This window comes from Corvus moneduloides, chromosome 15 (assembly GCF_009650955.1).
Source record: "Corvus moneduloides isolate bCorMon1 chromosome 15, bCorMon1.pri, whole genome shotgun sequence".
Lineage (NCBI taxonomy): Eukaryota > Metazoa > Chordata > Aves > Passeriformes > Corvidae > Corvus > Corvus moneduloides.
The window spans coordinates 8,518,300-8,534,777 of record NC_045490.1 but is presented as its reverse complement, the minus strand read 5'-3'; the positions used below and the strand labels follow the sequence as shown (position 1 = coordinate 8,534,777).

At 39.8% G+C, this 16,478-nt stretch overlaps 1 protein-coding gene across 2 annotated transcripts in view; it reads left to right on the top strand.

The window, feature by feature from the left end:
- Nucleotides 1–16,478, top strand: part of SPOCK1 (SPARC (osteonectin), cwcv and kazal like domains proteoglycan 1) — a 277,860-nt gene that overhangs the window by 149,837 nt on the left and 111,545 nt on the right. For both annotated transcript variants that reach the window (XM_032124995.1, XM_032124994.1), the window contains one exon: nucleotides 9,566–9,680. In XM_032124995.1, coding sequence (XP_031980886.1) covers nucleotides 9,566–9,680 — 115 coding nt within the window. The remainder of the gene's footprint in view (nucleotides 1–9,565; nucleotides 9,681–16,478) is intronic.

The following is a 16,478-nucleotide window of genomic DNA, read 5'->3' as shown; positions in this document are numbered from 1 at the left end:
AGTTCTAATGGTTTCTTCTGACAATAAATTCTTTACCTGTAAACATACACATTTGTGATTTTTCCATTTCATCTCTAATCCAGAGGTGTTCCATGGAACACTGCCCATCTTGCAAGGTTTTCCACAGTGGTATCACCTTGGCAGGAGGTGCTTCCACATGATAGGACTGAAACTGCTCTTTTCATAATGAAATCACTCTTTCAAGAGTCTTTTATTTTAGTATTTGTTTTGCTCAGTGCACACTAAAACTCATGTAATATGGAAACAAATCTTCTTCTTCTGTTGATGGAGAAGATGAAGTGTTTTTCCTGTGTTTCCATGGAGACAATCAGGCTGCCATAAATGAACATGAAACGCCTCTTAGTTCCGCAGAATTTGGCTGTTCTGAAATCATTCCCTTACAAGTCATTCACAGGCTTCTTCATTTGTGTTCTGTGATGCCTTCCAAGAGACCCAGGCTGATTTCTAGACCCTGAGTTTTGCTATCCCCATTTTAAATGCTGAAAAAGATACTGAGGCAGAGTGACAAACTCATTTATCCCAAGGCATGAAAAAGGCAATGGTAGAACAAGAAGACAATGTAAGTGTTTCCTTCCTGGCCCATTGACTAGGACAGCCACTGCCCGTGCACTAAAGTGTTAAGAACATTAAAAAAAATGGTAAATTTGGGGATTCTTCCCTGACATATTGTTTCAAAGAATGTTATCAGTGTTCTACCTTATTCATTAAGTATAAAATCACAGAAACATAGAATGGTTTGGTTTGGAAGGGACCTTAGAGATCATCCAGTTCCATCTCGCTGCCATGGGCAGGGACGCCTTGCACTACACCAGCTTGCTCCAAGCCCCATCCAGCCTGGCCTTGAGCACTTCTAGGGACAAGCTTATATACTTTATCTGCAATAGCTGATAATGTTTGGAGCCAAATTCTGTTTCATTTATCCTAGAAAATAAACATAGGAACTTAATGGAAAAACTAGAGTTTTTCCTCATTTCCAGAGCAGAATGTCTTATCTCGTTTCCCATTTAAATAGAGGCACGTGGAGGTAGGCAGCAGCCTGGCTGAGAATTGCTGTAACTGTAACAACATTGACATTCAGTCTGTTGACAAATAGAGCAACGTTGTCATCCTTTCAGAGAATTCCTACCCAGAATTTTTATTGCTTGCTTAGCTCTCTACAGTGCTGTGTTAGAGAAGTGTTGTAATTATGCATACTGAAATACTGATTTGTAAAACCAGTTTGGTCCTTATTTTTTACTATTTGCTGATAGAATCAGTACTAACAGTGATGCAGTTTTTCTTCTGCATTACCTCTAAAAATATGCATTAAAAGATAGGCTTGTTGTTCATGTTTTGAAGTGAGATTTAATGACAGAAAAATCTATTGAATAATAAAATTTGATTGGTTAATGATTTTCCTCGTGAAAAATACAGAGGAGTTCTACATTGTTTCAATTTTATTTTTTTCTAATCATAGTTCACAGTATTAAACTTCATTATAGCTTTTAATCAGAGCTGGAAAAGGGTTCAGTATCCTATGAGTTAGCTATCTGAATTAAATCACAGCAATTTTTTACCCATTATATTACTACTTCAGTTAAATTCCAACAGCTTCAGAAGTATTACAGAAGTGTTTCACAACATACAATGCAACTTCTCTCTGAGCACGTTAAAATATATGTTTGTATTAATCTGAAATGGGAAAGGTATATCTTTAATTATGCATGAATAACTTCAAATATTATTTTCTGAAGAAGGTATAACCTGATTTGTTTTCATTGGCCTTGGAGTAAAATAATTTGTATTAAATGAAATCCCACTAAATAAATTATAATTCACTGCAGTGTAACAGAAAGCAGAAATAATCTACGTCAGTTCACAGGAAAAATTATATCCAGCATTTCAAACTTACCACAGGATTATTAAGTCCAAGCATTCAGAATCTCAAAGTTAAATTAAATATACTTTCTCCTTTTTCATTAATTTGTGATGATTTACAGTCTTTTGTATGGCTTTGACATTATTAAACCTTTCTATTTTTTATTTTCAGTATTTTTCTATCAGCAAAGAGAATAAAATCTTTCTGGCATTTGGACAGAAACAAAGAATTCAGTTCTGGCACTGGGATCTGGAGGTTTAAGGAGATCAGGTGGTGTCACAGGACCCACATTCAATGACAGATATGCAAAATACAGCCTCAGCTTTTTACAAAACTTGAATCTGACTTAGAATCCTGTGGCAAGATGTTATCAGCCAGCCTGATCTACCAGTGTAGAGCTCCAAGTCTGCCTCTCTCTTTTCCTCACTCTCATTAGCTAGGAAATTGAACTTGAAAGTCTGAGGGAGGGTGTGCCATTCCAGAGCAGGGCTGGCAGGGCTTGGAGGCACCCGGGGGGCAGAGGAGTGAGGTCAGCAAAGGCTCTCCCAACCTGCTTGGGCAGAGCAGGGAAAGGCTGGAGTGCTGGAGATCACTTGGAGAGCCTGGGATAGCGACTGGGTCCTTCCAGGGCTGTGAGAGGCCACAGAGCTGACATGGCAGAAGGAAATGGTCACGTTTAGCTCTGCTCCTGTCCTGAGGATCTCTTATGACACATCCTGCAGAACTGGGCCCTCCCTGCAAGGCAGACACAGAGGTTTCCGTATTTCCTCCTGTTCCACCAACTAAAGATTGGAGCAGTCTTTTGAAGCTCTTACTTCCATCCCAGGAAGCTTGAAGCTGGACCCCCTGGGGTTTTGGGGACTCTAAAACAGAAGCTGTAGAGCTGCTATCATTAAATATATACCAAAGCCCTCTGAGTCCTGGAGAATGGGGTGATTTTTATATCCCACTGCTTCCGGGAATTAATAATTGAATGGAACATCTGACCAATATCCTTCTGTCAGGGGGCTTTTTAAAAGTCTGTTTTGCCTTCAGCGTGCCAGGATATGCAGAAACGCACCCTCAGGTATGACACGTACAAGCACAAATTATCCCATAGTGGAAGTGCTTGGAACTGAGGGGAGCATCGTGGCACTGGTGCAGGATCATTCTCCATTGAACTGATGTGAGTGAGCCATCCTTGCATGTAGGGTGAGCCTTTGCCTTGCGGGCAGGAGGGTTGTTGCAAAGGGCACCTGCACTGAGGGTTGTGACTGATTATCACATCCACCAGTGGAAGCACATTTCCTAACTTCCAGTCCTGTCCTATTTCTCTTTTCTTTGCCTGTTTTTTTTTTTTTCACTGCATTGAATTTCTGTGTATTCATTAAAAAAATTAATTTAAATACCAAGGGTTCTTATCCTTTGTTTCAGAAAGGAAATCTGTAGAGTCCTTTGAAGCATCTTCTGCCTTGGATGGCCCTCAGCAATGTCAAAAGCAATTATATGTCAGTTATAAAAAGTGATTTTTAAAGTGCCTGTAAAAATCAAAATAGATGTTTCTGTGCACTGTATCAGAATCTTCAGCCACTCAGATGTTAGAGTTTTCCAAAACAAAGCTGTACAAAAAATACTACACAGGGATGGAGCAAATGCTGACAGTTCAAGATGTTATTGCCTAACTGCCTTGGGAAATTCCATTTACTGAGAAACATTCAGTAATTAATTTTCAACTGAATTGATTTCTGTATCCAAACTGCTCTGAGGAGAGAGAGAGACTTAAATATTTGAGCTGGCTATTGGAAGATGTGTTCTCTCCTAAACTTGGGGGTGGTCTAACACAAACGTTCTCCCTAATGAAGCCGAATGATTTATGTGAAGATTTGCAGAAGCAGAATAAAACCATTGGTGTTATTTACATTTATATGGTGGGTGAGTCTTGTCATCTGTTGTTAAATAACACTTTGTAAAACCAGAGTTATTAATATAATCTCTGAGAATAAATGTTACACTTAGCTCCAACAAAGAACAAAGTCTTCTGAAAGGCTGTAAAAGCCTGGAATTCCGCCAAGGGCTTCCTGGGGCGTCTTGTCCATACAAGGGGGATGGAGTAGTCCCATTGCACTTGGATTGAGCCCCACGGGCAGTCTAACCCCGGCACACGGATTGCTTCAAGTTTACCGGTAGAGCACTGGAAGCCTAGCATGCCTTCACAGAGATGTACTCTTTAAGTTAATATGGATTACCATGTTCACCCTAGAAAAAATAGCATAAATTCATCATAAAGCTGAAGAAGCTCTAACTCTCATGGGAAGGCTGTGGGGCACTTTGAATGACCGAAACGTTAAAGCCAAAGCTGGTTTTAGCCAGCATGTGTTGAAAACATGTCCTTTCTCAAGCAAAAATCAAGAGCAGTTTGTAGGAATTTTTATTACCATGTTTAAGCTGGCTTAATGGCTCCTTCACATTTGCTCTATGATGGCTTTCAGGACAGCATAGAGTAAAATTCCACCAAGGCACTAATCAGCTGCCTCAGTCACACTTTCTCTTTGGTCGTCACTGTGCCAGAAGTGGACACATGATGCTGATTTGAAACTTTCCCTCCTAGATCTGAAGTTTGACATTAGTTGCCATTTGAGCTTCATGCTGAGTGGGGAGAAAGAGTCAGAGCCTTCTGTCCACTGCTTGCCCAGACCTGCTCATGTCCACAGCTTTCCCATTCCTGTCTTTCCCTTTCCTGCCCATTTCCTGGCCTCTACAGCCAGGAACTGTGCTTTCCTTCTCCTGCCTGCTTGTGGAGTATAGCTGGAATCAATTAACACATAATGATAGTGAAATGCACACATATAATGCAATGCATCATTTAATTGAGTGACTTAGTTTTATTATCAATTTCTTTTGTATTAAAGTACACACTAGGATCTTTGCATTGAAGACAGCAGGTCTCGTTTTCCATTTCATCATACCTCTCCCAGCAGATGTTCTTCTTTACTTGTATAGTCAGAACAGTTCCAAGGGGATTGCATAAAAGCAACTGCTCTTGACATTGCATTATGCAGGAGTATTTTTGTCATTGAGTGATCATAGTACTTATTGGCAGGCAATTTTAAAAACAAACCCCCCAATATTTACATAATGATTTTGATTGTGCAATTCATTTCAGCTTCACTAAATAGCTACATTTTGAAATTACTCTCTTCCCTCTGAGGAATGGTCATAAAAACAGAATCAAGCTCATAAATCTTGTTGTGAACTAGTTGTACAGTTTCTGCAGGATTACACATCCATTGCTGTGAGACATTGAAAGTATTTATTTGTTATCACCCTTTTAAAGTCAAATGTGTGAAAAGTAAATTCTCTCTGTTGTGATTAACACGGTGACCCACCGGCACAACATATGGAGCTACATTCTTACAGAGCAACTTCTCCCTGCACTGCCATTGACTGAACTGAGATTTTCCTGCAAGTCGTAAGTCTTTTTTTACAGTGGTAATAAATAAAAACGTGAAATGTAATAGAAAAGTATCTCAAGCGCTGTTGGTAGGTCTTTGTCCAACACTGATTTATATTGCAAATCCACAGCTCTGGTGAATGGTGCAAGGAGGGGAGAGGGAAAGTGTGTTCAGTTCATAAGGGAGAGTTCTCTGGTCTGCTGTGTGAAGCTGGGACCGAAAGAGATTTGGAATGCAAGTTGGTGTTTGTAGACCTTTTTGGTATTGGAAAGCAATGTCAACACCATTAGGAGGTTAGGAGGCTGATGCAATCTTGCAGTCTCTGGTGTTTATCATCTACCAGTTATTTTGGTCTCTCTGTGAGATTACCACAGAAGATCTTTAGTTTTAAGAGAGAACGTCGGTTGCTCTGCATAATAAAACCTAGACCAAAAGAAAAAAAAAAAAAGCTTAAGGACAAGATTTCTGCACCCTGCACCTCTATTTACTTCTTCCCTTGCACTGTCAATTCAGGAAGAGACTTCTCAGCTCTGAGTACAAGGATGGCTTCCCAGAAAGCAAATGTCAGTGGCGGAAACCTCTGGGTGTGAAGTCAGGAAGAGTGAGATTACCTCTGGGTGTAAAGTGAGGAAGAGTGAGAGATTCATGAGCCAAGATGAACTTTTTCTAATTTCTTAAATTTTTCCAAGATAAAAATCTTCTGAAAATGATTATACTGAGATGTCCAGTACTATATTTCAGTCAGCTACCTCCTGGGATGGACACTTCCCTTAGAGACCAAGTATCCATGGGAAATGCTCGGAACAGGAAACCATGGAGCCTGGGTTCACAAAATGATAGGCAGGATGACTGAAGTGGGTTTTCATCAAAGAATTTATGTCCAAGTGAAAAATTTGATTCCACTACTGGCTGGATATATATCTCCTTACATAAATGTTGAATGAACGCTCACCCACTCTAAAGTGAGATTAATTAATCATATCAGTTTCATCTTCAGACTCAGCCTAAAGAAAAAGTGGAAAAATGTTCACATCTCAAAGCCAGGCTTAAGGTATTTTTGTTATTACTGTGCAGACAGAGCTGAGTGCAGACTCCCTGACATAGAGACGGGATTGCTGTAGTTTTCCTTTCAAGCTGATAAAGTAACATCTTCTGCCCACTTTATTTATTCATTTGTACTTTTAGCTCTTCATTTTCAAAGATTTCATACTCATTGCTTTAGGACAAAAAGAACTGTAATGACAAATATGGTTGTTATGTTTCATCTTATTCCCAAGGGTGTGTTCTTCTTCTGATGATCAGCGTCTGCTCCTAGTCATGTAGAAATCTGATTAACAAAGCATGATCTTTGATTAGCATATTTCAGAAATTGTTTTTTATTACAAGCTCTCCTTAGGGCTTGTGTGTTGCTTAGCAGTAGAACAACCTTCCAAATGTATTTAACATGTTGAGGAACTTTGCAGACATATAAAGCGCTACTTTGAACTTTTATGTTCATATGGATCATGCATTCTGCATAAGTGGGAAAAAAATATCAAGAAATAATAATCCACATTGTGGGGTTTTTGCTGTCTTCTGACAAAGCAGTAAACTACTGTTTTGAACTGCACGTAAGGACTGTTTGTAATGAATAATAAACGGTGCTTCTATTATGTGTTCTATTTAAAGATTTTCATGAGCTTTTCCACCATGAATGAAATAATGCACCCAACACATCAGTTGCTTTATTTATTATTGTCAACATTATGATTGTTTTCAGATTTTAGAATCAAGTCACTAAGGTAAAGAAAGTTGAGGCCTGATTTGTAAGGAAATGGTGGCTGGGATTTCCAGCCACATCTTCATCCATGGCTTTCCTTCAAACTGATGACTATTCCACTGTATTTTTTCTTTTTGGATAGACAATTTTTAAATTTCAAAATATTTGAAAGTCATGTTACTTTTACCAGTAATGTATAGTGTGATGCTGTTCAGAACTGCATGCATTTTTATTGCCTTGAAAGACCTAAATGGTTCCTGAAATGGTTTCACCGATTAGGGTAAATTTTACTGTGAAAAAATGCTAAGTATTGCAGCTGTGCATGATGTCACATAGACCATGTGGGCCTAAATTTTGCTTCTTATTCATGCCAAAGTAGTACTGACTTTCCAGGCTAAACCTACATCCCCACTTCTGCAGGTTTTGGCTGATAGAAAGCTATGTGCACAAGGCCAGGCTGTGCTCGCCAGCAGCCCAGTGCTCCTGGCAGCTCTTTGCCCCGGGCTCCCAGCCAGCTTGCACAGTGATTTTTGTTGATGCAGCATTTTACATTGAGGATGTGTCACCAGCAAAAGCAAACAACGTGCATGGGCTCTGGCAACAGAGCGAGGCCAGCTGCAAGCGAGCAAAAGTTCTGGTCATTAAATTTGTGTGTGGATATGACCTTTGAATTACCTCAGCCACTGGAACAATGATGTGGTGACCCTGCACACTCCAAGTGGTGCTCACTCATTAAAGGCTTTGCAGAAGGAGGATGTTTCACTCTGGTTTGCAGTTTAAGAATATCCAGGTAGACAGCCAGCTCAGGAAACTCTGGCTTGCCATTTCAATCCCTGTCAAACATCGGCTTCAGTCCTTAACTCAGTCTCCAGTGAGTATGAAGTAAGAGGATTTAGAAGATGTCTCTCACTCTTAGTGTTCTGGGAATGTAAAGGGCAGGGAATCAGATGCTTCTCATCTGTCTGGCTTAAAAAAGACACCAAAAGGCAACAGCAAAACATCCCTGAACAGCCTTTGGTCTTTCCAGTGGGAGAGACCCTGGCTGCTCAAACGCTGCCTATGTGTTTTCCTAATGGCAACACATTGAATGTTGATGCTTTATTGTTTATGGTGTAGGAAACAGATGGTCTTTTCTCCTTCCTTGCTCACTTCACCTCTTCTATCAGTTTTAATGGTTTAAAAGAAAAAGCTTTTAACACTTTTGCTTTGTTTTTACGATTTCCCCGTCTTGCACCAAAGGCATTCCAGTAAATACATATGCACTAGTGAAGCTTAATTGCCCATCACAAATGTGTAATGGGTGTTAATGTGGCAGGAGCTTGTAGCTGTGGCTGTTTAACCCAGCACAGAACAGCTGCAGCACTTCAGACCCGCAGGAAAGCAGAAGAATCCTCTGCTTGTTGGAAATACATTTGCTCTCAGAGAAATCTGGTACATAGCAAACTGAAATTTCTTGTACTTCAAATGGTCTCCTTTGAAAGTTTCTCTGATTATTCAGTAGAAGTGGGGAATGGTTATCATAAATGGCAGTAAGAGCTTTATACCATCCCCAAAATCAAACCAAGAGTTGCCCATTTCCAAGAATGGACCAAGATGTGAGGAGGGATGGGAGAGATAAAATGGGATTTGAAGACATTGAACAGGAAGTCAAATCCATGGCAACAGAACGTGCAAAAAGAGCTTCTCTAAAAATCACTTCTCAAAAGTGAAATTTCTCTGTATGGCTGGGACTTCCCTTCTGAAGTGTTCATATAACCATATTTTGAATATTTGTAATTCATCTTGGCAGATAATGTCTTACTGCTGATCTTTAGAAACCTCCTTTTGTAGAAGAATGAATTTAGACAGAGAAAGTTCCAAAATTTGCAGTTTCATATGGGACAAGAGCCTGGACATATTTGCTCTGAGACAGCAACTCACTGTGCTGTCTAATCCCACCTCTGATGGCACTGCTGGTGGTGCAGGTTGTTGTATGAAAGCCAGGAGTATTTTGTTGTTATTACTGCTCTTCTACTCAAGCATTTTAAATACAGGGGATGCTTAGCTGTAAAAATTAAAAATTAAACATAATATCTGAAAATAATATGCCAGTTTTACAGCATCTGTGAAATTAAATTTATTAGCACTCTGCATTATGTCAGTTAAATACTGGTCATTTTGTTATATGAGTACATTTTATCCAAACATAGCTTTTCTGAGAAATAAACAGCGTGATGTAGATTGTTAAATCACCCCAGGTCTCACGTCTAATATTAATGTGAATGCCAATTAGATCACTGCTCAGTAATCAGTCTTTGAGCTCTTCATCTATCTTTCTGTGTAAAGTTCTCTCCTTCACATGCAGTCTGAAAACAGCAGCACGTACTATAAAATATCAAAGTATTTGTTCACTCACGAGTGGGAGTGTTCGTTCTAACCAGTTGTCATCTGCCTGCCAAGAGAGACCTCTGCATGCATTTCTCACTTTCTTTTTTTAATATGTTTGGTTTTTTCTAGCCCTTGATCCATCCAAAGATCCCTGCCTGAAGGTGAAGTGCAGCCCACACAAAGTGTGTGTCACCCACGACTACGAGACCGCCATTTGTGTGAGCCGCAAGCAGCTGGTGCACAGGTGAGGAAACTTCCCCTTGCATGAGGCTTTTGTGTCCATCACAGACATCCAGTATGGGAGAAGAAGTAAAATGAGAAAATTCCAAAATTAATATTAAAAACCCCATAATTTTACAACATTCCTTTAAAGTTTAATTTCTGTTAAAAAAAAAGCAAAAAAAGACAAAAAGAAGTTTTTTATTTATAACTGAGGCTATTTAAAAAAGATGACCCAGAACATGCTGCATCCTGTGGTGTGGATTGCTGAATTCTCTTCCAGTTCTGGGAGGGATTTTCTCCCCCCAGAGAGCAGTAATTATGTACATTTAAAAAACTGAAAACATGAAATATGAAGACATTGTGCCAGAGATATCTAAAGTTCCAGTAATTTAATTGGAAGTAATTAAAAGGAGATCAATGAAGATTTTTTTAAAAAAATATGTCAAACCTCTGCTTAAATTTGCTAAAGACCTGAAAAATGTTAGTAGAATTTTGTAGATCAACTCCCTTAGAAGTTATACTGTGTAACTACAGAAATCTCCAGATCAGATTGCTGAATGACTGAATTAAGAGCAAATGAACTAGCTAATATGTTACAAGGCCAAGATGTTCAAATTAGACCACAGAACTTCACAGAGAGAAGCTACAAATAAGTGAAGAAAAGCCTACTGATCATGGGTTGAGATGTGCTACAACCAAGAATTAAGAAATTTATAAACAAATGTTGAGGAAAAAAATGAACTTTGCCCTATTTTGGAAGCAGAACTAGTAGAACCAGTAGGGGAACTGGGGTTGTTGAGTAGCTTCAGAGCCTGAGTCAAGACCCAGAATTAAACTGGAGAAATAAACCCCTCCACTTGCCTACAGATATGTGACACAATGAATTGTGTACGGCTGTAATGAGCAAGTCTGAATGCTTGGTCTGCACTTTAAGGAAAATACATTGTCTTGCTTTCATTATATTTAAGTGATAAATTTGGGGGCTGGTCTTCAATTTCTCTCTGTGTTTAGTGTGGAAACAAAAATTTGCCTGTTACACAACTCAGGTCCCTAAATGTTGTTGTCAGCCAAGATTGTAGTTTCACAACTGTTTAAGGCAAACTGAATTCAGGATGATCTGATTCCCATGTACTAGTACTACATCTCATCTCATCTCACTGTCACCTGGTTGAGGAAGCTAATCCTGTAAGAAAAATTTGTCTTTGATTGATAATGTAAAACTATAACGTGCATGAGGCAGTGTGTTCAATATTTGGTTTTCAGTATGGAATGATCCCTGGAAGAAGTTAGGAGTCTGCTCTGTGCAGTGCTTACATTCTAACGATATTTTTGGCATTATTTAGCTTACATTTTCAAGTTAGGATGGATTGAAACCTGGTTTAAATCCTTGCATTATATAGTAGTCCTTGTGATATATAGACATAGATGTTGAGCCAAATGCTTTCTGAGCTATTTCCAGTATTTAATGTCCCCAAAGTAGTCAAAATGGTTCAGAGGAATGGTGCAGAGGAACTGAATATCCTTTCTTTGCAGAAACCAGGCTGCGTTTCATGTGATCTCTCTATGATTCCTCCACTGCCTGCAGCTGTTTCAGCAAACCTTTGAGTAGCACTGTGACTATGGAGATGAATCAAAAAGTATTGAAAACTTACTTTGAGAATTCTCCAAACAATTTCCAGCAAGTTTTGCAATGCTGAAAGAACTACTGCTGATGTGTGATAGTGGCACATATAACCCCACTGTGGTTTTATTCTCCAGGTACCCAGCGACCCTGGCCTCAGAGGGTAGATAGGTCAAGGGGGGAAGTAACCAGGGCAAATTACCTGTTGATTTGAGTCAGTGGAGTGACACCCCCTAAAGGTTTTCATCTGTAGTCCCACAGCATTCTGTTTTTTCTGTGCCTGAGCTCAATGCTGCTGTACATCTGACTCCAGTCATTTTTAATACTGTGTTAATCAGGAGTAAACACATTAAAAGGGGTGGAGTTGCACCTATTTAAAACCAGTGAAACTCTGAATATATTAGTGAGGACACATGTAATAAGAATTACCAAATAACACGGCGCTGTTGGGATTGTTTTGCTCATCCACGGTGCTTTTGGGTGTGCTCAGGAGGATTTTCCATTTTATGCATCATTATCAACTTGCTGCAGTGGCTTTACACAGTGTGTAGGCTCAGCAAAAAGCAATCGAGAGCAACACCTTTGTTATTGCTGGGTCTCCCAGACAGAGCTGTGCTGGTTTGTGTCACCCAGTGCCTGGCCTGCTGGAGAGCTGCACTGCAAGGAAGCTGTGGTTTTCTGGGCATAGTGTGTAGCAAACTCTGAAATCACCAGTGCCAGCACTGCCATTCCCATTTCATTTCCTTTCTGCTGGAATGCCTGCTTTTTAAACCACTGCAGGAGCTTAGTAGCTGTGTAGAAAATTGAGTTGCATGGAAATGTGTTATTTAAGCTACTCAGACCCTGCCCCAGGGGCAGTCTGGCCTCTCCTGTGCAGCATCTGCAACCTCCTTCTTTTCTGCTCCTCCTCCCCTCCACAGTCGCCTGGTGAGCAGCCCTGGGCCTTGAATCATGGAATGGTTTGGGTTGGAAGGGACCTTAAAGATGGTCTAATTCCAACCCTCCTGCTCTTTGGATCTACTGATACAATCAGCTGGTTCCCCAATTAACCTTGCTGTGTTCGTCGATTTTTTTTCTATTCTCTTGTTCCTTTTCATACTGATTCTGAAAATAATTGTTCTTCATTCGTATATTATGTACAATTCAGGGAAAAGGGCATAGCTCAAAGGGAACTTTGCAAAATAGCAGTATTTAGATTCCTGTTGGTATATTTATCCATGTTGATTGTATGTGTTTTATTTGTATATATTTTCTTGAAGAGACTATCACAAGCAGAAAGATGGGAGAACCCAGACAATAACAGGGGGAAACCACTGGGTAGTTTATTTCTTTTTTTCTCTTTCTCCGTGGGCATTAACCAACCAATTTTTCTAGTAAACTTTTAGTACTTTGGGAGTTAAGGCAGAAGATGTCTGAGAGGTATTTCAGACAGATAATAGAGTTTTGTCAGCACATCCTCCAAGGCGTTTACTGTATAAATTGGACAGTACATTTAGAGAAAAGGCAAGACTGAGATGTAATTGAAGAGTGTGAAAAAGATAAATTTGGAGGTACCTTCTTATATGCTTAATAGTCCTTGTACTAATGATAGTCTTATGAAATCTTTTGGGTGGATTAAAACCCCTTTCAATTTGAACATCTATGAGGAAAAGTCTTTATTAGTTCAGTTTTGCATGAAATGCAGTAGTTAATATCTCTCAAAGTTTTCTCAGGCATTTTCAGTCCTGTAATACTTTGGGCCATTTGTCTCTGCTGGTGCTGATAGTGCTGCGGATGGGAAGGAAAGATGTCACTCTTGGGCTCTTTTCAAAAGAACAGAAGAAGAGAGGATTGATGTGAAAATAATGGGCGTATTAACATGTCCAGGGTTTACAGCTTTTTTCAGTCCATTTGACTGGCAATCACCAATTAGTTCATCACTGCAGTGTAAGTGACTCACAAAGGTAATCACAAAACTTCTCTGCTTCTCTGCTGTGTCTTAGAAATCCAGCTATTTACTCACTGTTTCTTCAGGACTTTTAAGGATAATGCTGCTGACAAAAGTCTACTACTGAGTTTCTTACTTCTTTTTTTTAAGATCTGGACAAGTTCCCAGATAAAACATCTGTTCTTCAAAATTACACGTCAAAACCTCGGTCTGACCAGCATGGCAGTGTTGGCAACTACACTTATCCACAAGGAGCAGACAAATCTCCCTCTCTTTCTTTACAAATCCTGCAGCTGATACACCATTTCTGGTTAGGAAGGACCCTGTTCAAAACAAGTCAAGTAAAACATCCCCATGTCCGAAATAGAGCATTTTTGTAGCATTGCTCTGGTTTGCCAGTGGAGTGCTTAAATTGTATCCAGAAGGGGGAAGCAAAGCAATCACTGCCAGGACGTCAGTGACCCACCTGCTTTGGAGAACTGCTGGGAGCATTACAGAAAAATCTCTGACCACAGCAAATGCACTTTTAGGGATTTACTGAGAAGTTGTGCACGTAAGCAAGGATTTGAAACAGTGCTATTCCTCAATGTCTATGGTTACATCCACAATCACCTTTTAAAATGTGCTAAATATAGGGCCTATAAACCCAGTCCTGTTGCTTTGCTCTCCTCTCTGACTTCTGCCTGCCTGTGTTTTCTCCTGCTTGCTTCACAGCTAAATGCGGATGAGGGGTTGGCACAACACCAAGGGCTCCTCTGGGGATTACAGCTTCCTGTGCTGAAAACCCGACTCCCACATCCCAGTGCCTGACTGATGCCATGGACGGCTTGGTCCTAAGCTCATTTAATTCTGTCTGATTTATGTGGTAATGTTTATCAAAGCCTGAGTAGGTGAGAAATCCATAGGAGAACCAAACCCGGGCAATGATTAATTATCTTTGGATCAGCTAATACCATCAGTTGGCTCCCCAATTAACCTTGCTGTGTTCATAGCTCTTTCCTATTCTCTTGTTCCTTTTTACGTTGATTCAGAAAATAATTGTTGTTCATTTGTGTATTATGTACAGCTCAGGGGGAAAAAAGCATAACCCAAAGGATACTTTACATAGAATCATAGAATCTTAGAATAATCTGAGTTGGAAAGGACCCATCAGGAACATTGAGTCCAACTTCCAGCCCTGCATAGGACACCCCAAGAATCCCACCATGTGCCTGAGAGAATTGTCCACATACTCCTTGAACTCTGTCAGGCTTGCTGCTGTGACCACCTCCCTGGGGAGCCTGTTCCAGTGCCCAGCTTTTTTCTCATCTCCAACCTAAACCTCATGAATACTATAAATTTTTTTTGCATCTCTAGTGGTCTTTGTAAATTCTGGGATGAATTCACAGTTCTGAGTTAATTTTTACTGCAGATTTGTTTATAGGCATCAAATGAATTCTTTTCATTAATAAATGTTTTCAGAATTAAGGGAAGAAAATTGTCCAGTTCAGAGTCAAAAGAAAATCTTTTGACCATTGTTTTATTAAAAAAGAAAGCCATTTCAAATATGTTGGATTTTTTTCCCAGGTAACAATACAACAATATTTACAAGTATCTGCAAGCTGGTTTGAACACTCTAAAACGGACTTTTCCTAGGAAAAAAAAAAAGGAAAAATAATTTTAAAATGTTTTTATGGAAAACCTTTTATCCACCTCTGGTGCTGAGTGTTGCTTACTCTATTGGCATAGATTTTTGCTTCAGAAGAAAGAGCATTGAAATATTTGATTAAACACACAATCACAAGACCAAACAGGTTGCATTAAATTTCTTTCAAACAAAGATATTGTACTGGGGAAATTGCCAGAATTTAGGCTTATTATTCCCAAGGATAGCTCTGACAGGATCTTGGAGAGTTACTTCATTCCTCAGTGAATGAATGTTCTAGACAGGAACAGGACTGAGTAAATGTTTGTTGTTTGGGGTATTTTTTGTAAGTTGTTAACTCTAGTGCATTACTCTATAAAGACTGTTATTCTTACTAATACCCAGTTCCTCACAGTACATTGCACAGTTTAACTGTGGCTCATGCTGTTTGTCCAGAAAGAGAAATGAGAATCAGGAAAATCAGAGAGGGGCCTTTGAGGTCACAGCCAAGTGCAGCAGATAATGTGATGTGCAAGGGGTGTGCAAGTGATGTGTGCAAGTCCTTGGAGGAAACTTGAGAGCTTTTAAAAGTATTTCATCTCCAGATTGCCCAACAACAAAGGATGCCTCTACTGCAGCACAATAGATTGGAATTTTGCAGCAGATAAGTAACAGACACATGGAAATCAGGAATGTTTGTTTTGTTATGTGGTCCAAGTTGCCTTTTAATAAGACAGAGAGCACATGGTGTGATGTGCCATCAATCTGTAAGGGCTCAAGGGTTTCACTGACTATTAAGAGAGAATAGCATAAGAGTTGGGCACTATCCTTAATTCCCCATTACCATGATTTCTAAAATTTTGATTATGAAAATTATGATCTAAGCATGAACTCCCGAAGGTTAATAGCTTTCCTCCAAGACAGTCTCCATCAGTAACTGCCGGGGATTCAGTTCAAGGGTGCTTGAATATTGGAACAGCACTCACTGGTTTTAAAAGCAGATCTTACTCTACTGAACAGGATCATTTCTAAACTGTAGGTCTCATTCTCCAAGTGGTCCATTTCTCAGTTCAGCTCTGCCTACATTAAATTGCTTTTAACTAAAGAGACCCTGGGGAGCGGCTGTGGAGGGACTGGCTTTGATCTGATGTGATGATATGAGCTCGTTCAGTTCTGAGCCTTGAGAATGACCTACTTGCTGCCAGGGGTTTCTGCACAAAATTCCTCCAGCTGATTACTTCCTGGAGGAAGCTGGCTGTGGTACGTCCCCTCAACAGACAATTCATGTTCCTTTTCAGCTGTTTTCTGGCTTTCCCAAGCTCTAGGTATGCTGTTGACTTCAGTGTATTTGAAAACTCAGAGGTAGAAGACCCCTGAACAATTAACAAATTTATGAAAGATCCTTCCTTGACTTTAAGTACTGCAGTCATCTTTAAATCTGAATTCAAATAGGATTACTGACTCAAAGCAAAATGTGCCCGAATTTTACACCATGCATTTTTACACCATGAATTTCCAAACTTCCACAGAAAAATGTCCACGTGAAAAACCGTGGTCAGGCAGAGCACAGACATCTCCCATGGGAATTGCACGAGAATGTCACCAATAGCCTGGACTTTCTGCATCCCAAGACCAGTTAGCCACTCTG